At 32.7% G+C, this 25,492-nt stretch overlaps 1 protein-coding gene across 8 annotated transcripts in view; it reads left to right on the top strand.

The window, feature by feature from the left end:
- Tfap-2 (transcription factor AP-2) overlaps positions 1 to 25,267 on the top strand; it is a 208,170-nt gene extending 182,903 nt beyond the window's left edge. For all 8 annotated transcript variants that reach the window (XM_072887845.1, XM_072887846.1, XM_072887851.1 and 5 more), the window contains 5 exons: positions 6,032 to 6,230; positions 12,443 to 12,561; positions 23,711 to 23,852; positions 23,977 to 24,148; positions 24,380 to 25,267. In XM_072887845.1, coding sequence (XP_072743946.1) covers positions 6,032 to 6,230; positions 12,443 to 12,561; positions 23,711 to 23,852; positions 23,977 to 24,148; positions 24,380 to 24,517 — 770 coding nt within the window. In that variant the 3' untranslated portion in view covers positions 24,518 to 25,267. The remainder of the gene's footprint in view (positions 1 to 6,031; positions 6,231 to 12,442; positions 12,562 to 23,710; positions 23,853 to 23,976; positions 24,149 to 24,379) is intronic.
- The last annotated feature ends 225 nt before the right edge of the window (positions 25,268 to 25,492 follow it).

Genomic DNA, 25,492 nt, shown 5'->3' on the forward strand with positions numbered 1-25,492 from the left:
GACTGCAATATCGATAAATATTTTGCATATTATTGCATGTCCGCATTTGATTCCGATTGCTGATTTCCGAGATAACCACATGTGCGTGTCTATGCGTGATATTATCGCAGCTGCTTCATTGACGACGTGTTCAAGCCGCGGTAGCCTCCGCTCAATCGTTTCCGTTGGAATGAAAATTACACCGGCTTGATCTGCAATCACTATTAGCTAAGGATAGAACACTGTCACCGTAAATGACCGCCATACATACGTGTTTCTCTCATCAAATTTTTCTTAAGAATAACAACTCATTAGATCAGAGCGATCAAATCATCAGGAAGCATAATACGATTAAATGAATATACCTAGACCACGATAAAGTTCGTCGTAACCGCGAAGAGGGGGTACCGAGAACGTTTCCTTGTTACTCTTCCACGAAGCTGACGAACTCTCGTACGAAGTACAAAGAGAAAAAAAAAAAGCGACAGCGATTTATAAGAGAGACGGAGTTTATAATGAACGCGCGGCATACACATCGCTGGACACGAATCGCTTTTAGCCTCGCATTTGCAACACCGTTGCTACATTTCCTCGTGTACCACGCCATGTATTTTTCTGCGTGCGCGAATGTCTACAAGAACGATTAATTTCTTCCTCAGTCGTCGCGGACGCAGTTGTTACGACTCCTTGTAATGCAAAAGAAATCCCGAGGCGAGATAAGAGAGAGAAAGAAAAGGCAATCGATGGCGGTCGCTCGGTCAGCTGAATGGTAAGATGGTGAACGGAGAACAGTCGGCCTCTGAGCGAGCGAATCTCCGCCTCAGACCATTGTTGTTTATGATCTATCTCGTTAAACATTCTATGAAACGCGGCTCTATGACAGAGAATACCGGCGATCAAAACCGGCCAGCGCGTTGTGCAACGCGGTGCGGACTGTATGTAAGCTCGCGTTACTTAATCGCCGACTCTGAGATCTTTCTTTGATCGCACCGAGCTTTGCGAGCAAGCAGCGAATCTAATCTTGAGAATAGCATCTTTGAACTATCGACTATGTACAAGCATCTTTTCTATGCTTTTTCTTTTTTCCTTTCTCTCCTCCTTTTCTCCTTTCACAGATGATTCTTTTCCTTATTATCGCATTTAATTGTGTCGGTTTTAGCGAATATTTGTGATAGCGAGAATTTTTAATTTTATCGAAACTTATTTTCATGGATTGTTAGTTGGAACAAATATTGAGATTTTAGCGAAAAGATTTTCAACAAGCGGAGAATTTTTTAATTGAATTTTTCAATTACCAAGAGCCCACGTGTATTACTGTTGCAATATGTAGTATCTCGACATCTGTCATTCATTCTTATTTCAACGAACCATTGATTAGTCAATCTCGACAAGTTAAATCATACAAATAGACGCATTTATCGCGCTGACACGAGCGATGAAACCTTTCTGCACTAATTTCATCTGCGCGATTTCATCGTATTTATCTTGTTCAACAAGATCTCTATCGCTTGTACGCCAGCTATAATATAGAAACAGCAAGCAAACTCCTGTTAATAGCTAAGCAACCGCTTATTGTCATCACCTTTGACTCTCGACAATGTTATTGCGCTTTAGCGACGGTTGTAATTGCCATGCTATTCCCAACATCAGTCTAGTACACAGCTTTGCCTTTTATAGCAACTACTTGACGGTCTTGTTACTCAGCAGCCGATAGCGAAGAGATGAGCCAGCCGCTGATTTATGCGGCTGCATCGATTTATCACTTTTTCGTGCTATTAACTTCAAAGTAGAATTTAATTAACCGCCTACGACTCATGGATGATGATTTTAGCAAATCGCAATCATCAATAAACGTTATAGCAGACACATTTCTCAATACGTGATCGCAAATTGTTTCAAACAATATTTCTATAAATAAATAAATTATAAATAAAAACATCGATTATACAAATTGATCGCAATCTTCTAAAAAAAATATGAGTGAAATCGATACATCTGACGTTATAATTTTTACTTATATTATTTTACTAATATTTTGTACATACAACAGAAGTAAGATAAAAATATTTTTATACTCTCTCTTCTGAGAAAGCAAGTCTTCTAGCGGATTTCTATGGAGACATTTCTTGGAACAGATAATAAGAATTCGAAGACGTACAAAGGTAAAGTGCTTCCTGTGTCATGGTCACGCATGATTCAGACTGCTACGTAATCGAAAGAATTCGCAGACAGTAATTGGCTACGAACAAAGTTTGCAAATTACTCATGGATGGCATGTGCAAACATGTAGAATATTATTAAATCTTATTGCATTAGTGTCGGCCTGCAACTTAATTTGGAGACAATAGTCTAACATTTTGTTTCACAACATATTTCATTTTCAGATTAACTTTTCAATTTGCATATACATACTAGTTATTTATTGATAAATTATCTAGTGTTAAAACTTCCTGGACGTTATCTAAATTTTGATTATAGCAACGGTAATTTCACGAGAAAGATATTCAGGTGTGTATCATACATCTCTGGTTATTTCGCTCTAGAAGAGAAACATGTCTCGAGCAACATACGATGCTCGTGATTATTACTGCGATGACTCAGATAATCTTTGAAGATGCAATTCACTGTCAAATAAAATAATAATTCTAGATTCTCATTTGTCTGTAATCATTAATTTTTTAGTTCTCCTGAAACCTTTGGAAAATAAAAGGCATATTTCTGTCGTTCTACGTATATTCATTTTTTTAATGTTACTGTAAAAGATGGAATTTATCAATATGCATAATGCAAGAAGAGTAGATTTAAAATGTAAGCGTATACATTTTATATAAAATTCAAACTAATCATGATTTATTTTAATAATTAAAATCTGAAATAAAATCTTGTGAACCAAGTAGACTTATTTTTGCCATAATCATCGAATTATCGAATAGAGTGACAAGTGAATAATTAACTGATGGTAGAGAGACCAATGATGATAATCCGTCGATTAGATATGGCTTCACAATTCACACAGCGAAAGGTGATAATTATATGATAATTATATGCTTTGCACTATTCGTGTAGACCTTACGGATAAAATAAAAGAAGTTTCAGAACTATTCCCATTAAATAAATTAATATATGTTCGTAAACCGTTATTAGAATCGAGATAAGTGTTTGAGATAATACGTCAGAAACGGTTAGAAATGCTCGCAGTACTTATGCGTCTCTAAACGTAACGACGAATACGTGCTGTCGTACACAATCAAGTAAAGCACGCGTTGTTATCTTTCAAAAAAATACTCTATGTAGCAAACTTAGATTTCGATCAAAATAAAATTTTCATTCTGGTTTAACGCTAATGAGAACATTCTCGGTGGATTATTTTGTATGTCCATAAATTTCATATAATTTTATTATTCGAGAAAATTTAAAATATTAATAAACGGAGATGAAAAATTGATAAACAGTAAAAAAAATTTATAAGGAATATGTAACATATTTTTATACACAAAAAATAATTCAATAAAGTTTATGATGAATTCTGTTGAGAACGCTAAAATTAAACAAAATACTGCAATAAAATGCAGTATCAGCTACTATTTAAATGATAGAAAAAGTATCATATGTATCATTTTATGATATAATATTTTTTATAGTATATATTATATATAAGAGAATAAGTAATTTTTTTTAAAGAGAAAATTAAAGTCTTGTATTAATCCTCAAAGTAAGATAATAGCCAACAAAAAGTCAACCGATCAAATCAAAGAAACAAGGAGAGAGTGAGAGAGAGAGAGAGAGAGAGAGAGAGAGAGAGAGAGAGATCGATTAGCGTACGAGAAACATTAAAGTCCCGTCAATCTTTAAGTACGAAAATATATGTTACGAAAAAAAGAGATGATATATAAAATATACTTAACATCCACTAATGTCAGACTTGGAGAAAAACGAAGAGATGTCGTACGCGAGTCACAGAAATTGTATACTCACGACACCCGTCGTTTCTCTCTCTCTCTCTCTCTCTCTCTTTTTCTTTCTTATCTGACATCATTTCGATGTTACCAAATTGTCCGCCTAACGTTGCTGCCAGCGGACAGGACCGTTATGCAGGACCGTCTCTCTCTCTCTCTCTCTCTCTCTCTCTCTCTCTCTCTCTCTCTCTCTCTCTTTCTATCGCAACTTCCTCTCGAACATTATAATTTACAAACGTGCTGAACACGACAAGAGTCGACCCTATTTGGTGGGTACGGAAATTTATTATCCGTTTGACTCGCTGTATTGATCTAGACATCAACTGGGATCGGATCGATACCGGCAGTCATAGATAATACGGACAACTTGTTCACTTTCTTTCTTTCCTCGCTTACGATGACGACAATGACGACGTTCCATTTTTTCCATACTCGAATGTCAACCGAGATCTCTGTCTGTATCCGAACTATGCGTACCTCGGCTTACAACGGCACCGTCGTGCAATCGTCGTCGCTCAACCAACGAGTATAAAACGAAGGCGACCACGTCGCGCGAGAGCGGTAACGCAAGAATGTTGCGTCGGCGCAAAAGTGCCATAAGATACCTATCGGTTAGATTTATAGAGCCATCCCGTGTATCTGTCATAACACGCTGACATTAACGGGATGATGATGGTGCATCTAATCAGTGTCCCGAACGATGAATCAAGCGAAACAGCAACAGTTAGCTGATGTTAAGACAATAAAATCTGCGATGAATTCCTTCGCTTATAGCGGGATTTACCATCTTTTTCTTCATTATGCCATTCAAATATGCCACATTACATCCTTTATACATGACATATATTATGAGATTTTCTCTAAGGAGATTCTTAGAATATTACGGAGAATTTTATTTCTATCTTCTCTCTTTTGATTCGGACGAATTTTGTCTCTCATCTAGCGGTTCTTTTGTATTGAAACATAAAATTTCGAAGCAAGATACACCCTTCGTGCACTGGCGAAGATGAAGAGTTCCGAGTTATAAGTTGACCAATCTCTTTGCCATGTAATAACGCGCTTTGTCCGGGCCCCAAGGCACGATATTAAGCATTCCAGGGCAACGATGCAATAATGCGGGGCTATCCGATGCATAGGAACTAAAACAAGAACGGTACGGACGAATTTAAAATATTCGCTGAAGATATTGCTGATCACGGTTACGCACGCAAACACACGTATACGTAGAAGGAGGGAGGGAGGAAGGCTGTATAATATAATTTCGGATCGGAAGCTTCGGTTCCGATATTCCTTGCTCCGAGACGTGAATCTCACTTTGACCTATGGAAGAATGGACTAACAGTAGTCTTAACTCGATTATTGCATTCCTTCGTCCGATACTGATTATTATGATTTTAACGTGGAGACGAGAATGAAAACTGATTGAAATCAGTAATCTTGTGACATTGATCGGTTCGTCGGAATTCACTTCACACATTTCCCGAAATATAATGAATTAGCCATTAATAAAGCTCGTTTAGACGATCGTTCGATAAGGATATGTTGAACCATCTGATAACTTTCGAAAATCTTTCCATTCGATCCATTAGAGTTATTGTATTAAGTCGTGCCGTTATATGATGCTTATCGATAATTTGACGGGAGAAGTTCATTACCAGGTGCGAACTAAAAATATATCTCGACCAATGTTATGATATTCATTTGCGATATTCGGCAACTTTGTGATTCACGATTACACCCATCGTGTGCATGCAATACATATGTTGAATAAAACTTTTCACTGTGATTAACATATAGATCAAATAGATGACACATACGATAAGAACTTTATCTCGAAGTAATTTATTTTTATCTGTTTTACGGGCAATTTATATTTTTTTCTTTTTTAGTTCTACTAAATACATTTTATTTACTAATTTATCAAAATTAAAATGTTATTAACGCATTGCTTCTGACGATAATTGTTTCTCTTATTATAAATGTTATTTTTTATAATATTTGTAAAATATAGTTTATACGTTTAGTCGACTTTTTGGACATTCTTAGATTCTCGCAGTCGTTTTGCTACTTCTAAGAGCTACATATTAATTTTGCAGATATGAAACCTTCGGACAGGAGCGAGAAGACTATGTTGTCCGGAAACGCGCAACCGTCGGATGTGTTCTGTTCGGTCCCAGGACGATTATCGTTACTAAGCAGCACCAGCAAGTACAAAGTTACGGTAGCAGAGGTACAAAGACGGCTCTCGCCACCGGAATGTTTGAACGCGAGTCTCCTCGGCGGCGTGTTACGAAGGTAAGGCGTCAATTTATAAACGCTATAATTAACACACAAATCAATTTCGTGAGTCGATATAAAATATGTAATTATATCGATTTTTCGATAAGCTCTCTTTTCTCTTTCCCGCCTTTCTTCTTCGCAGTACTCTCCGAGAACAGTTTTCTTGCAGAGAGAGAGAGAGAGAGAAAGAGAGAGAAAGAAAGCGATTCATTCATCCGTCTTTAATCGCGCACACACTTAAAGCCCCTCGGGCTCTCTCTCTCTCTCTCTCAGCAGCCCATAAACAAACCGTTAGAATAATTTGGCGAAAGATTAAATATCGTTCCCGTGAGAATCGGCACGGTTATTGGTTATTGGTTAAGAAAGCGCCCGATATACGAGTATACCGTTGTCTTAAGATTAATCCAAGTCATGTGTTAAAAAAATATGTCGTAAAAAAAAATCTTGATGAAGAAAAATCTATTCGCTAAGAGATTTAGAAGAGTATATATAGATATCTCCCATATATTCTCGTGTATATAAATGGACGAAAATGATCTCGATCGCGATTTCTTATGAATATTCACGAGGCAACATATGATGATTACACTTTTATATTACAAGCATTACATTTCCTACAAAGTGCGATAATCCGTGGTTACCGGATACCACGCCGTGTCCGTGGCTGGCAGTTGTATCGTAGCCATTGATTCCGTGGAAGAAACAAAATACGAAATACATGGCACTGCATTACACCGACATTTCCGGCCGCGTATCGAAATAATCGGTGTAATTGATATGGGACGCGATCGGGACAATACACGAGCTTAAAAGATACAGCGGAATGAAGATCGCGATACGCACCGTTACACGACTTTATCTATGAGACTAATTAATAAACCCGCGTGTTCAGCTCGTCCAGCTTGTTTCTTACACTGAGCACAGACAGCCACCTGATTTATAGAAGCTTCTCATGGGAGAGAAACACCCTTCTTTATCTGATTCGCGGTTTTATGCTAAGCTAGAGAACACTGCTCATTGCGCAATCCTTTATCATCAAAGGCGTAGATGAATTATCGTGCAAGTGGCCAGATATTCCTCCCGCGTATTTGTACGTACACGTGACTTTTCACGTTGAATCCTTCTTTCGCAATAGACGTTGCGATGTTATCGTTAAAGCATCGAAAAATCGTGCTCAGCTAATTTTTATTCGCAATTCCTTTAGGTGAATATTTATAAGAAAATTAATTTCAGATTACATAAAGTCGCGTGGATAAGAAAGAAAATCAAATCCGTTTCGTTATATAATATCTTGGATTCGTTAAAGAGCACATTTATAAAGAGAGTAGAATAATAATAATAATAATAATAATAATAATAATAATAATAATATTGATAATCTATACAAAAACCAATCGTAAGAAAATATAAATAATAAAAGATATATCGCTAAAAATTGAAAAGTTTTCAACACATAATACATCTTCCTATCCCTTTCTCCGCGTTGAATAAAATCTTTCTCAAACAAATGTCAAGTCTACGTCAGTGCTGTGATACAACTGGATTTATTGTGAAAGAAAACGTGCGTTTTCTGCAGTAAAAGAAATATTACGAACGTACGGTGCTTTCATGTATCACACATCGCCCACGAATTGTTTCGCTGTCAAGTGACGGAGCGCGGCGAATCTTTCGTATATACGCCGCGGAATAAACTGCTAATAAAGCGGACCGATCTATCCCCGATGCAAATGAGACATTAATAACCCGCGTAGCTCCGAGTGTCAATTCTCCTCTCGGTGCGCGAGCGAGTAAGCGCGCCTCGGGCGAGTGCGGCATCTCGCACCGACGGTTATAATTCATCCGTTCGCATAGCGATCTGACCGATAATTACACGCGCTGGGCTGAGACTTGCCACCATAGATTCTCCCTCTCTTCTCTGCACACAGTACCCTCCTTTTGTCTCTCCCACCATCTTAGCCTCATTCCCCGCTTCTCGTCCATGTGTGAGGGGATCCTCCACGATCGTAATACGCCTCGAGAGATTCTTAAAGATCGATTGCGCCGTATCGCTGCCCTTGCAAGTACATATATATATATATATATATGCTGTGTGTGTGTGTGTGTGTGTGTGTTTGTGTGCGAGCGCTTTTGTCACAGAGATGCACCGGTTCGCGCCTACCGTTTTGTTTTCTCACCATCGATTTTTATCGCTTTTAGCGCATTTCGTAATGCGCGTTTCTCTCACTGCGCTCTATTGATTTTTATTTTGTGGTGTATGTATATATATATATATATATATATATATATATATATATATATATATACATATATTAGATTTATCGTATCAATCATAACAATAAATGAGTATCAGAATTTGATATCGAGATGTGTAGAAAATTATGAAAAAAGTTTTCGCGAAAGGTTTCGTTCAATTTATAAATGCATCATCATTTGAAAACTTTTGTTTCATTACATTTAAAAAGATATAATTATATGTATGTGTGTTTCCTGAGAGCTTTGAACTTTAATTACTAAGTAAATTTATAATATTATATAATATATTCTTTTAATCTGAAATTTATTAGGAATTTAACAAAATCCTCACCTGCTTTATAAATTAGTGTCCCGAATACTGGTTGGTCAACATCTGCTTAAAAGTCTAAAAAATATAACGCGAAGGTTGTCGGCCAAATTAAAACGCAACTGATGTCTACCTTTTTGTTAGAACAGAAACTCTTTTTTAATCTGACATTTATTATTTCTATTTTTCTTGTCGCGATGTATTTAAGAGAGTTAGAAGAAAATTATGTGCGTAACAATTCTTATATAAGCAACAGATATGCTAATACTGTATAATTGTACTATAGTTTCATTTTGCGGTAAAAAATTGTGACAGTGGCATTGTATTATTCTCGACACGATTCTCATTAAATCTGATAACCGCAAAAATATAGCTTCTTCTGACACACAATCGTTCAATCCGTCGATTTAATTTATTGCCGTTTATTCCGAGTCGATATGTTTTAGATCGAGTTAAATGTTCAAAAAAAATCTTGCCATTTATTAAGTCAAGCATATTTAAACAAAACTGTAGGAATAATACAAAAATAATAATTTTTCTTTATTATCAAAATTTAATTCTATTCAATTTTTTATCGTTAAAACCTGAGATTAATTGCTTATCATAGAATCAATTTTGATAGCTTATAAGTTTTTTTATGCAAAAATTGAAAAATATATGATTTATAAATCTTGTTTATTATTACAATAAAAATTTTGAAGGAGTAATATAAATATATTATAAAATTATGTAATATATATAATACTATGTTAAATAGAGAATTTTAAATAATAAATTTTAATAAAATAAATTTTAAATAATTAATATTAATACAAATAATAATATACAAATAACATTGAAAGTTACATATGTATTTTATAAAAGATTTGATTAAAAATGTATGATACTTAATACAAAATTAGCAAAAACATTACGAGGGCGATCAATGTCTCAAGAAATCGCAACATCTGTTCTCGCTAATCATTGCTAATCGTAATTTCGCCTCATACTTCCGTAAAACGAACAACACAGAGGATATTTGAATGAGCCTTGATCGCGTCAGGAAATCCTTCGGTTTACTAATGTCGCGCGGCATCCGTAGACGATTAACGATGCCAGTCATCTCGAGTAATCAGGGGGAACAAGGAATCTCGACGCCAAGATTCCTCCCTATCGGCAGGATTGAGGGGGTGCGAACTCTCGCGGAAACCCCAACGTAGAGAGGACGATGCGTCTGATTGTGAGTGGAATAAGGATCCTTCTCGGGACAAGATTCCGTAATCAGTGCAGCGTCGCTCTCGTCACGTAGGAAGACGAACGACGACAATGATCGTTAAATACAAAAATTCGATTTGTATTGGTCGTGCGTTTATTTCACGCGATCAATTGAGGCTCAATCAAAATTCGTCGTTTTCATTAACCATACATCTCGATACCACTAATGATTATCGGTGATAATCACGTTGATTTAAGAAAAATGGCACAAGTACGATCGTGAGTTGAAATAAGAATGCATATTACTTAGAAATATAATTTCAACAATTCTGTCCTTTTAATATCTCATCTTAAATTTTAATTGCAATGTAATATGTAAAAAAGCATGTAAATTAAAAGATAAAATTTAATTGATTGTTAATAGCACGATTTAAATTTATAAATTCTATTATTAAGAGAAAAATTTAACGCGCATTATGTTTTGCAAATAAACACAAGTACAATACGATAATTTATGATATAATATTGTATTATAAAATGAAGATTACATCATAGAAAGATAGAAAGAACCGAAATAGTCTACATAATTTATGTTTACATGTCGAAATAAAAATTTTTTATACAAACTTAAACGAAAAGAGTGACTTTTTAATTATAGAGATTAAATTAACTAAAATAATTAATTATTTCCTTTTATATTATATTTAAAAATGTCTCATTGTTATCAAATTTGGAAGAATATAATTTTGAGAAAACAAAATACCCGGAACGTAAATTCGGAGAAGTCGATATTAAAAACTTATAGCGGTAAAACGTATTAATTGCCAAAAGCGAAACGAAAGATTGTCCGGGCGGACCGGACAGTCGAATCGAACAAAGGTAGGCGATACGCGTTACCGTTATAACAGGCCAGGATGATGGATGGACAGGGTGTGTTGAAGAAAGAAGTTGCTACTACTATCGCATGCTCGTTGATGTTGTACAAAAAAAATTTACTCCGCGGCTTTGGTCGTCAGATTAACAACCCGAAATCGCCATGTGACGATCTCCACGCGAGCGTGAGACGATTAAAACGTGATTTTTGATGGTGTCTTGATGAACTTTGGCCGAAAAAAACACATGGGTATCTAATACACCATTCGGCATCATATAAAAGATTAAAATTTTTTTTCTCTAAAATATGTTTCGCTTTCAGCGAGAATTGCTCGTACTTCGTAGAATCCTCTATGTATTTATTTGTTACGATATTAGTTACATTGAAAGAATGACTGTAATATATCATATATATGGTAGTTCTTGTATTCTTTAACAAAGAGCCATTTATTTAGTTAATGAAGTTATCTCTGAAGTCATTTAATACATAAATTTAATATATATATATATATATATTTTTTTATCACCACAAAGTACGAGATTAAATATTAGTATTTAGATTATGATTTCAATTTTAATATACCATTTTATCATCATTCTTTGAAGTAACAAAAAAATGTATTTAATGATAATTCTTAACTTTAATCAATGATCAAATGCTTTATTTACATGATCACACACATACTCGTATATAGAGTGTTACATTTCTTAATAATTAACCTACATGTACTGAAGGAGACCATAAAAAATCCCGGTAAAAATCCCACTAATACTCGCGTTACAAGCTTGAATAGATTGCTGTGTGAACATAGTGCTCTTTTCAAGCATGATCCTATTCCGCAAAACATGAACAGTACGCATCCTCAAACGTGCGTTGCTCCGCACGTCGAGTTGCTCAATCGCCAATGACACATGCGTATTATACGGATTATGCTAATTCACGTATTTTTTCCCTCTCGTTCCCCCTCCGCTCTACGATTTCATCTTTTTAGAGATCATGGCAAAATGATTAATGGCGGAGTTTCGTTTCGAAATTCTCACGCATCGAGATCGCGCGAACTCACATGTACATACGTGGGCGGTTGCGTATAATCGAATAAAAATATAAGAAAACGATTAAAAAAAAATAATGGACCTATCGTAAATATGAGGATAATTATTTGAATATTATTTATTTTATGCAACACATATAAAATCTATCGAGGATGAATTAAGTTGAGTTGTTCCGCTAACGTGACTGTGTTAGGAAAGTTATCAAAGCTTTAACTCGACTAAGTTTGACGATATTAAATAATGCAATACTCAAAATATAAAATACAGTGCTGAAAATGTAATACGTATAGCATCATGTAAAAATATAAAAAAATAATAATATTTGAGTGAATTATGCATAGATAATATAATAAATAATATAATAAATATAATTAAAATATTTATACAATGTAGTAGCTATTCAAATGTTTCTATCAATATCTTTGCGATTACAAACAATAGTAAATTTTTGGTCGATTATTATATATCGTGGACATTATTTAATTGATGTTGTTAGGGAAGATATGAAGAAGTTTTATGTGCAAGAGTTTTACTTTGCATTTTTCAGGGCGAAATCCAAAAATGGTGGGCGTCTGCTTAGGGAAAAATTGGAAAAAATTGGTTTGAATCTGCCAGCCGGCAGAAGGAAGGCGGCCAATGTCACGCTTTTGACATCCTTAGTGGAAGGTGAGTGTTTTTTCTTTTATTTCGAAAGCTCAGTTACTCATTAAGAAATTAAAAAAAAAAGAAACATTAACACAAATATATTAGATAGAGACCGATAAGTTTCATGTCGCACGTTACAAACTTAATAGACCTGACATTAATTAAATATTAATATGTCGCAATGATTTACGATATTACTAAGTAGATATGATCAGGCATTGCTACATACATTATATATGCTTATTTCTATTCCTGATTTACAAGTTTTCAACGTCGCATTATATGTGAATTGAATATACAAGTTGCCGCATTTTTTAAGTGTAATTATAAACGAACGTATTACTGCTTGAAGTCCTTGAATTAGAATTCTTATACCTTAAAAAGCTAATATTTGAATTTCGAATTTCAACTTGAATTTATCTCAATAGTACATTAAAACTTAAAGTTGTATATTACAAGAATTACTCAAAATGAGATTCTAAAGAAATCAGATCCAATCAGACTTTAAAAAGATAGATTCTTAAACAAATCTGTTAAAAAAGACAATGCTTTTGTATTTTCAAAATACAATTTGTATATATTTAAAATATTGACCTGTCAATTATTTTATATTAGGCATTCCAATTTGAAAGATTTGTCAGACAAAGCAGTACATATTAAGTTTGTTTGTAAATTCAATAATATTCTCGTAAACTCTATTATATCTTGAAGGTATGCCAATCTTATAAAATGCGCTGATAAAATAATTTCTTTCAAATGTAAAAAAAAATTTTTTTTTTGCATCATAATAACGGTAACATTTTTTTTTCTTCACTCTCAATCGTTTTCCTCATTAGCAATAATGATCACGTATCCAGTACGAGAAGTAAAAACATGTAATTAAACGGAAAACTTCCTGCAGGATATCCTAGTTCTATAATGAGCTTGCAATTTTTACACTCTCTTTTATACTCTACCATATCAGTATCCGATTATACGATACGTTGACAATATCGGTCATATTTTTAAAAATAATGTTGAATGCATTTATGAAGCACACCTTAATCAATCTTGTCAATTAACCTTGCAAATCTTGAAGTATCGATGAAAATATATAAAATTATACTGTGTGTTTCTTTTCGAATCTAGTAATTATTTTTTCTTAGTAAAACTTTACTAAAAAAATCTATATGTTAAATAGATCAGCAAAAAGCGCTGCATTAAATACAATAATATCTTTTCATAATGAATTATAATACATGACAAAAATAATATTTTTCATTTTATATTATTTTCTTGCATTTACGTTATTCCATCGCCTTGTAAAAAAGTTTTTACATTTTTTTTTTTTGTCTCATATTTGTTTATGACATTATCTCTTAGTAATATATTATTAAATTTTATAATTCTATGCATTTCTGAATGTAATTCTGTTCCATTTAATGTAGAAAACAACGCGCTGTTAATCGCATTTATCTATAAAAGGCCACTGCAGTAATAGCATGGTCTGATTGCGATTTATGTGATTTACTCTGTAATTAATAGCTGTTAATAGACTGTTATTGAAACTCGTGATACTTATCGAAAAATATAACGTTATAATACAATGTGTAACATTCAAGTACAATCGATTTATACTCATCTCTTAAGAGTCTCACAAATATATGCATTGCATAACAATTAATTGTTATCAACATCGATAATTTGGAATTAAAATGACATATGTCATTTTGTGAATTAAATTGAAATTAAACTCAGAGAGAATTATATGGCATTTGATTCATAATATAAATATTTATTATGACGAGAGATTTATGTCATAAAGAGTATTGGCCAACTTATATTTAATTTATTGATATACATTCATGTAAAATTATTGTTCGTTACGGGGATTCTAGCGGGATTCTTTAGTCTGTCGAAATCAATAATAGCGCATTAGTGATAATTCAGCTATAATCACGTGTTTTTCCTGGCAATTTATCGCGGGATAAATATAACGCTTTCCGATTTACTGCCGTTGTAATTTATGCGAGGTTACCTCTCCACTCGTCTGTATACCCTTCTCCCGTGACTACACCGAAGAATTACATTCCTTGTGACGCCCACTTGTCTCGTAGGGCACAGTGATGAAATCATCTCTTTGGAATAGCACGCGCGTTAAGGCGAATTTACACGGTTTATGCTCGATGGTGGTTTCAGATGAGTCATTCAAGTGGATGAATAAATTTTTGTTTAGACACGCAGTACCGGACTAAAGTCTCATAAGAGAAAACATCTTGCCTGACACAAAGTATTATGGGAAAATAAATATTAAGAAATCTACATTTATAATATATATTTCTCTCTTCCACATTTAATGTTACACACACACACATATAATATATATACGTTTGATTAGATTTTACTCTTTTATCTGGTACAATCTAGCATAAATTTATTATGTAAATAATATCATTTTATAAAAATGATCTTGTTTGTAATTATTCACATTGCTTTTAATTAAATCCCGATTAAATTTGTTTCGGCAAAGAGAATAAAATCAGAGAAACTAGTTGGATTTTTATGAAAACTTTTTTCAACGATATAATATCTGTCATAAAGTACTGTATTTTCATTTTGAATGATTCTTACTTAACTGGATGATTATCGAAAGTGAACCGTGTAAATTCGCTTTTAGAAAGGTCTTCTTTGTTCTTCCGCGCGCGTTATGACAGTAACAACCTCAGAGTGCAATCTTGTTGCGCCGGATACAGGATACGAACGGTTAATCAAAGTGAGAGAAAGAGAGAGAAAGAACGAAAGAGACTCCTACGGGATATCCCAAGTGCGCAAGAGCGCTTAATAACGAGCGCGCAACAAATGCGTATGTGCGCACAATCGCCGCGCCACGCACCTCGGTCAGCACTGCTCTAATGACGCGCTTGGAAGTTCGCTGGCACGGACGTTGATTATAATTTATGGTCGGTGAGGCTTTTATAAAACACCGGGGTTCTTGCTTTTCTTTCCTCTGCGTGGCGGGGCGGTGGCGGCACGCGTACCTAATAATCCTTTCTCAGTTGCAGAACCCAAAATCCAAGTGTATTATGTTCTTAATAAATTGCATAAATATATTTTCTAGGAAGTGTTAGATTTTTGAAAAAAAAATACTGAGAATTGTAAACAATTTCCAGTTCAATCTTCAAACCTCTATATATAAATAGTATGAATACATTATGAGCAATGATCCGATTTGAAATAATAAATATCTTAATATTCATAAATTGCTATTCTTTTGTCTTAAAATAATTCGTGCATTTATTCTCGAGAACAACGATGGTTAATGGTTTTAATTCCTTAAACAATCACGATTTTTTGATTATCTTAACATTCACTGAACGATATATGACTAGAAATATAACATTTAATATACTGTTTAAATCGTGAAGTCAACACTCGAATGATTCCATTCTGAATAAAGACGGAGCGTGTAAATTTTCAAATATTTAAATATAAAATCATTCCGATTGACATTTCATGATGTAAGAGTTGAAGCTAATTAATCTCTTTATCTCATTGTACTGACACCATCGTACAAAACCATTCTCTTATCACAGTATAATGAAGTGTGCATACATGAACTTGTCGACTTAATTAGTCGTTCAATCGATGTATGTTTTAAATGACGTTCAGAATGCGTTTTCTCGGGTCACGAATTAATGTTATTTAACGAGATTACATTTATTCTCAAAATCTCTATTTTTCAATAAATATTTATATTTGAATAAACAAAGCATATATGATTAACGTAGAAAACAAAGTTTATTAATCGCATTCATTCACACGCCGCTCATTAATCCAATCTTTCCGGTCGAATGCACAAGGAGAGAAAAGAACTTATCAAATATGTATATTTTCAATTCCAATATGTGAATTATTTCATATGCAAGCCTGTAGGTAAGGACTACCATTAAATAAATCGAAATTCACATAATATGTATTTATAAACACATGAATTTATGAGAGTTTTATGATGCGATTTCTTAATTAAGTATCCGAGACTCTATCGTGCTTTAATAATGTAGAAGATGCTTCAGTAATAATGATAAATTAATGGCAGTGTTTGTGATATATTACTTTTAGATTTTTACGCTAACATGTAGTACCTACTCGTGTCTCGTGTTTGCTATTTATATATAAAAACAAGTATTGTGCTATGTATTCTGTTCTACGTTTTACAAGTTATGTAACAGCAGTCTAGATTATTCAGGAACTCTATAAACCTTTAATATAAACCTTGAATCTTAAGATATATTATCATAGTCATTCTAAATGTGTTTAAAAAGTATATGGCAAAAAAATATATGCAGTGTAAAAAGAGAATGTGTTTAGCAAAAAAGGAAATAGCTCTGTCAATTGTACAGTCAAATCAGTTTAAAAATCATCTTGGCAACGATTTACATATTGCAGATTTCTGATATATGTATATATAGTCAACAGACGCTTTTTTTATTACATCTTTTTTTTACAATTAACGTTATAGATTTGTAATTTAAGAAAAATAAATTTGATATTTAAATTAGTTAAACAGTTTTACTAGTTATTATTAAACTTTAAAATAAAGACTAATAAACTATGAAGATGATTATTTGTTTATGTTTAATATTATGATATCACACAAAATGATAATTACCTGAGATAAAAATATAAAAAGTGAAATCCGATAAATAATAAAACAATAAATTAGGTTAATAGATTCAAGAATACGTTTATTTTTCTATTTTTTGTATTCTATTTACGTCATTTCTCTTATTTGTAAATCACTGTCGCAATGTCGATTCCTGTCATAAAATCTGTTGACAATTTACGATACGCAGGTCATCATTAGATATACACGTGCCATGTTTTTAGTATATTCTAATTATACAATTCCATAAAATGAGAAAATTGCAGATACACACGCGTTCGTACAAAAAAAATAACACATTTTATAATAATAAAAATTATTAGCATAATGATTTTGTTATATAATAGCTTTTAACACTTTATTTAATTAGAAAAACTGGAAAATCTTACGTATAGAGAGAGAGAGAGATGCGTATAAAGAAAACCGATGTGTATAGAAAGAATGTTGTCAAAGGCGACGAAGTACAGGCGAAAGTGTGGGAACCTCTACCTCACGCACGAAACACGTAGTTGTGAATATATTCATTATGCAGACAGATATATCTATACATATCGCGTATCCTACATAATTCATACGTAAATTCGTGTCCGATCGTCGTACATCGTCAATGACATAATGTGCTTACGTTTAGAAACATATGCGTAAGATTTTTAAAGGCTATAGAGTATTAGAATGACAAGATTATTTACTTCGATTTCGTATCGGATATCTGCAAAAAATTACAGTATACAGTATAAGATTACAGAATGATTTTTTTTTTTTACTATCTCTCCATTTAATATGTATAAGAAACAAGACAAGTTGAAATATTTCCATAGATTTAGCCGATAATATTTATCAAAAATAAAATTAAGTAATAAAAAAAAAAATCATTTAATCATAAAATAATCATAAATAAATTCATCGATCTAAAATACCTAAATACTTATTATTATTTAATTCGATGAAATTGTTCACTTAATTTCACATACAACGATTAGTGTAATTCTATAGGTTTTTATATTATTCCAAAATTTGATTTCGTTTCATATAATATAATGCATCGTAAAATGTTAGATTAGAACGATCAGGATGCAATTCGGAATTACATCAGAACAACGTGCACACGGTGATCGAAGAATGCGTATTTTAGACACGTTATATACGCCTGTACGCCTGTCGACCGCAGCCAACTCGTTGTAAAGTTTTAAACTGGTATGAAACCGCAAGAGAGGTATATCCGAACACGACGACCTCGGGGGTACGCGGAAGAGAATTCCCGAAATCTTTCTCGCAGGTTCGATTATCAGGACGTATAATGGAACGTGATTTGCGGTCGAAGGCCGAGATGGAGCGCATCATATTGATTATCGTTGTGAAGCAGCCTTCCCTGACGAATAAGGTTACTCTATCGTCGACTCCCTCCCGTCTTGAAATGGCAAGCAAATATCTATGAACATTCTTCCGACTTCGATTCAAATAATCACATTCGCGATGAGATTCGATTATAAAAGGATATGTTTGCAGAAAATAGAGAATTTGACAAGTTTGACGTATCATGAATATAATTTAATAGATACAGCAAAATTTCTACAACTTAAATTAACTTTTGCGGTTTTTTAGAAAATATTATTTTATGCTTACAATAGACACATGCAAATTGCTTAAAGTGTAAGAAAACAAATTTGGAAAAAAATATCGTAGTTTTTAATAGTGGTTGTTTTTTATACTATACAGATATGTTGCATGAGACTTTGCTTTAAAAAAAATTGAACAAATTCGAACACTCTGTATCGCATACAATTGATATTAGGACGTATGCTGTTGAAAAAATGAAATTTTAGCTGTATAATTAAGCTTATTTTCCCGACCGACCTTCTTGCTGCGTCAATCGCTTAGTTTTTGATCGACGATTTCATTGTGTATGATTCACGAACAATATAATGAAGTCATAAGATGCACGACTGTTTATCAACTTGCGAATCACATTACCTATTTCATTTACTCGCGCATTCGCTAATCTGAATTTGCCATCTGTGAGCTTTCTTAGCGACGTGCATCTGTGAATCTCTGCGTTTCATTGAGTTATATTTCAGTATTCGATACATGTAAACTAGACATTGTTCATATAGTTAATCAAAACAAAATTAACAAAAGTGTTAAGATGATGCGCGATTTTTCTTCGAAAATAAAATTGTTGGTTCATGTTACACTAATTTTTGAGCTGAAAAGAAAGTATGACGACAATACTTTATTCTATTTCTATTATTTTATTATTTATTATTTTATTATTTTATTTTATTTCTACTACTTTATTATTTTTATATTTAAAAAGTATCATATATAAATATTGTTTTTAAATAGAATAAAGATTAATAAAAATGTTTTATATATCATATGCCAATTATATAGAGTTTATAATTAAATCTAAAAATGAAATTGACAGACACTGTCATTTTGATGTAAAATAAAATTTACGAAAATTTAATTTAAAAAAATACATTAATATTTAGTTTTCAATTAAATAAATCCGAATAAACGCAGCAAGAAAATTTTCTCAAAGGAGGAGAATTCTATAATAAAGCGCAAGTTCTATTCGCATCTGCGATTATAATCGCAAACATTTTGTACTGTACGCATATTGGTAAGATATGCTAACCAATGCTAATTTACTTAAAAGAGATTAGAGGAAGAAATGGAAAGATACGACATAACGGAAATATGCAAATCCGCACAGAAGAGTCGACTACGAAAGACTAAAGTGCAGCCGATACGACCTGTTGCACCAGGAAGGGTGGGAGGGAAAGAGTGAGGGAGGTTGGAAATTTGCACCACGTCCAACGGTATCACGATAAGATCGCCGATAGTTAACTTACTGTCGATTGTACGCACCTAATACAAGAATTTCATGGAGAATAAGCACCATTAATATCCATATGTCAATAAATATCATATAAAACTACTTATTCGACATTTCCTTCGTGGAGTACACATTATGTAAAGGATCTATCTAGAAAATGTACATTAGCTGCATCTGGTTTTTATCAAGTTTATATCGATAGAGGAAAACAGTCAAAATCGAGTTCCTTTAGTTATTTCGAATATGAAAGAGCTATTCTATTGCATTATATATAAAATATCCACATTTAATATTCATTTGTAAATTTATATTAAAAAAGAAAGAAATAAAACCAAGCTATTTCCATTCTTAACTTTTTACATAAATTTGATATCTTTTTGATAATAATCAGTAATATGTACAGGGTTTTGTAAAAATCACATTTCTTTCTTCTTCGAATATATATACAATAGATGTTCTTGTAATGAATTTATTAATTAATTAACTACGATAATAATTTTTTTTAGCATATAATTATTAAGATCTTGTTTTATGCTTTATACTATATGTATCTCTCATTAAGTATTTTGATATATTAGACACGAATAATCTGCATACAAACATGTTTTTACTATAGAAAAAACAAATTATCATTAGTGTTCTGTCTTGTTTATATCCGTTCTTATTGAATACATTAAACGCGAGTGCATAATAGGATTACGTAAAATCAGTGCAAGCAGCACAGCGGTGCAACATTGTGTAACGTTAAATAGCATAAAACATCGGCAGTTTACTTACACATGCTTTCCATAGCTGTGTTAGAAATATCTCTAGATGTTTCGCATGCTCGCATTTGCTATTTTTCCTTTCATCGCGCGACCGCAGTAAAAACTTTACTACAAAGTATTACGACAAGTCCGCGGCATATACATAAACACGTGGAATCAATGGCGCGTCTATTAAAATAACGACGGTTGCGACTACAAAAATCGTAATTTATGTCACATAAAATAGAACAATGATATGCAAAATGCAGTTCAAATTATTATATTAATTCGCGCACAATATTTGAAATTTAAAAGAATGGTTTTATTTTGCAATTCTGTTCATATTTATTCTTTCTAATGTAGAAAGTTACATATATATATATATATATATATATTTAATGAGATATTTCGAAACAAATACTTTCTTTGGCGTATCTGACAAAATACTTCCAAAACTATTATATCGTAAAGTCTGAACCAAATATGTGTATTATGTGTATAAAATACAAAATAATAATGAAAAAATAGAAAAAGATATAATTAATGGGAACAATAAAATAAATTAATCACAAATTAATATAATTGAGTTTTGTGTAGCCACCAAGATTATGATAAAATAAGAATAAAACATAAAAAATATCTTTTATTTTAGGGACAAATTACGTTCAAAAAATTTATTTATGTAGAAACATAATTGTAAAGTCACGATAAGAAACAAATATCCCACTTTGGACGTAAAACTAATGTTTTCCGTTAAATTATTTTAAGAATTTACTTTTCGGTAGTTATTAACTGTAGTCTATTAATTAAATATATAAGCATGTGAATGGCAAAAATATAGAGTTAAAAATTTTTTTTTTTACAAATTAGTTTTCGTAAATTGTTCTCCACAAGACAACAGTAATAATAAAATAAGTAATAAACATTACGTATTTTCACGTATACTGATATAGCCGATTAAATTTTACGAGGCCGGTGGTATTTTCTCACATATAATTGTGTCACACAACTTAAGTATAACGTTATTAGGCACAAAAAATATATTCCGAATATAACTTCTGAAGCGATCTAGGTGATTGCCTCAAGGCTATGTACGTGCGAGATCCTTGGGCGAGCAACAATCTTTTGCCGTCCATTAAGTTGAAATTAGAAGAGTTGTCAGTCATATACGACGGTTTTGCTAGGATCTCATTATTTCTCACATCCAAATTGGACCAGCACTTAGGAAGCTGCTTGTGTGGATTAGACGGTTGTTAATATGTAAAACTTTTCACGGAACTATTACAGCCTTTTACAAATGTAGCAATCTCGTATGCAACCAAGAATTCTACGAAAATCTTTTGTGTATAGAATCTTTGCTTTGTTCAAGCTCAAATTAAATGACAACTTAGAATGTCGAATGTTCATAAATATTTCTGCAAACTAATATATATCACACTTTTTTAATATAAAGTCATTTTCTATTAAATTTAAATTTTTAATTGATTTTTATTTTCATGAAAAAGAAGAGTATATATATTGTATAAAATTATTATATTTTTGTAAAGCCTTCGGTTTATATTTTAAACTGTGAAGAATGAGAGCAACATTATTCGATTTTTTATTAATAAACAGAAGTAACATAGTTTAAGAATTTTCTAATTTTTTATAATTGTATAATTGTCGCAAAATTTCCTCACACGTGTACGATTGTAAACAATTAATTTTTGTATAAAGAGAAAAAAAATATATATATATATATGTAACTTTTTTACATTAGAAAGAATAAATATGAACAGAATTGCAAAATATTCGTTAACTGCAGGTGACTTTGATTGTATGTAGCCCATATTCCCGATCTTTTGTAGATGATAAATAAACGCGGCGGTACCTGCGGGTAGCTTTGCTTGGTTGTCAATAATAGCGCCCAGCAGGTCTACTTTCATCTTGCACGAGAGACCTTACTTGTAAATACTTAATTACCTCTTCCATCACCGAGAGAAGTCGCGAAGAATGCGCTGCCGAAGAGCGGAGAGAGAGAGAGAGAAAGAGAGAGGCTCAGAAAAAAAGCATATGTTTCATTATCTCTAATTAGTTAATTTTGCTCTATCCAAAAATTCATGTCAATTTATCTATTTATAATCTTTCAGTAGAGACCATATTTCATTTAACGTTATTTTATCTTTCTCTAACACTCAAAAAAATGACCTTGCTACTTCAACAAAAATTTTCTAGGTGTAAAAAATTAACTGCAACAGATAAATTATTAGTAAATACTGTGATACTGCATATATTTTTTTGCACTTAATCAATTTAAATGACAGAGACAGAATTTATATCTGTACTATTAGTGTAATTTAGACAGAAAATTTTTCTGTGATGTCTATCTTTAAGATCTATTATCAAGGACAATTATATTTGTGATTAATATTTGGCAATAGGATCTAAATTTTCTAGAATATTATGTGCTAGAATATTAGGTGCTGCTAGAAATTCTATACGTGACAAACAATATTCTAACAGATACAAAAAGTAGCGATAAATTTTAATTGAGACATCTAGAAATCTATCTACATTAGCAAAATATTTTTTTGAGTGAAAGATAATTTAATCTCTTTAAATAAGAACTTAATATCTATTAAAATCGCGACAAAATTAATTGAAGAATAAAATTCGTTTATCAACGTTAAAAAAACTATCGATCATTACAGATCTGTAAAGCTAAGAAAGCTTTTTTTAACAGTAGTCACATTATATTATCTAACAAAATTCACGCGAATCGTATTGCATATGGATTTGCAAGGTATCCGTCATATTCAAATTGAAATATTCAGGACATAATGGATTGCGTTTCGCGAGTCAAATAAAATTCCGCGATTGTTTTCATTGACCGTTATGTATACTCGTATGTAAGTTTACATAATGGCATCACGCAATTATATGTGAATATTTTATTCCTTTCAGGAGAAGCCATTCACCTTGCCAGAGACTTCGGCTACGTTTGCGAAACTGAATTCCCCGCGAAACAAGTCGCCGAGTATCTCAGTCGGCAGCATTGCGAACCGCAGGATTCCTATAGGAGAAAAGAACTTCTTCATGCCACCAAGTAAGAATAATACAACATTATTGCGCCTCTGATTGCGACATTATAAATACAAATGGCTTTGATAAAAATGTACGGAGCGATAAATCATATCGTAATCGATTTTTGAAATTTCACTCATTTTCAGACAAATCACCAAAGAGTTGATGGATCTTCTGAATCAGGACAGATCGCCACTTTGCAATACGCGGCCACAACATATTCTCGATCCCAGTATACAGAGACATCTCACTCATTTCTCTCTTATATCACATGGATTCGGAAGTCCTGCGATTGTGGCTGCTTTAACGGCTATACAGGTAATGGAATGACAAGTTATTTTCTATTATATATACCATCCTTCTCTCTTTCATCTTTTTATATCATTTATATTTCGAAAAGCTAAATATAATAACAAAAAATAAAATTTCTTTTTTTGGGAAAGGAAGAAGGGCAATTTTTATTCTTATAGTTACAAGATATAACGTGTGTTTTATTTTGTAGCTAAAACCCGCACATGCGAAAGTTAAAAACTACGATTTGTGTTATAGAAGTTCCTAAGCGAGTCTTTGAGTCATCTAGAGAAGATGTATCCCGGGAACGGAAGCGGTGTGACAAGCAGTCAACAGTCGAATCTCGACACGAACAAGAGCAAGGATGGCACACTGATGAACGACATGAAGAAGTGACGCACAGAAGACCCGCCTACCTCAAACGTGGTCACGTCTATCAGGCACTCTTGGCCATACAACTGAGCTTCCGTACGTTCACCATTCTTGCGGAAAGCTCGCAGTGGACCACTGCGTACTAGGCACTCGCGTATGTGACGTACCGCGTAGCCATCGTACGCCGAGGTTGGCTGGTCGGTAAGCTTCTATAGGCAATTCGACATGCAGGCTACATATGTGCGAAATGTGCAATCAGGGATATCAGTAATAAGAGAAGACAAGAAAATTCTTATTCATAACAAAGAAAAGATAAAAAAAATTCAAATTAGAAAAACTTCCACTCCTCGTGTCGCTGATCACCTTTGATACAATTCCTATTCATTTTATATTCTGTATTGAAAATGTTTAAAAATGTCAAAACTCTATTTTAAAATCGTTAACAACTTCTTTCATCGACTTTATAATTGCGATTTAAAATGTCATTATTGATATGATATTATAGAAAGACAGAGAAGAAATTTTTGTAAGCAGATGAAAATACATATCTGTGCTAAACATGTGCCACTATGCTAAAACAAGAAGAATTAGATCTATACATCATTCAATGGATATTCTCTACCGAATATATTTTCAAAAAAAAATAAATAAATAAATCTTAAAATGCATCTATTATAACAAATCTTATAATATTTAACGATTCTCAATCTTCTCTCTTAAATCATAAGAATATCGGAATTATATAATTTAATTACATATTAATAAATATTCTCAGAAACAGTATATATTGCGGAAAATAAATACAATTAAAAAATAAGTAAACAGGGCAAGTAAGATTCACACTACAATGATAAGCGCAAATAACGATCGAATCGATTCTTACTAAGGATACCTGCATTTCGCGGCGAAACTCAGGCTGATGATGCGTTGTATCGAGTATGCATTAGACATTATGTATCTTCCTCACGTTTAGAATCGATAGAATTCGCTACTCTTTGT

The sequence above is a fragment of the Anoplolepis gracilipes genome, chromosome 3 (genome assembly GCF_047496725.1).
Source record: "Anoplolepis gracilipes chromosome 3, ASM4749672v1, whole genome shotgun sequence".
Lineage (NCBI taxonomy): Eukaryota > Metazoa > Arthropoda > Insecta > Hymenoptera > Formicidae > Anoplolepis > Anoplolepis gracilipes.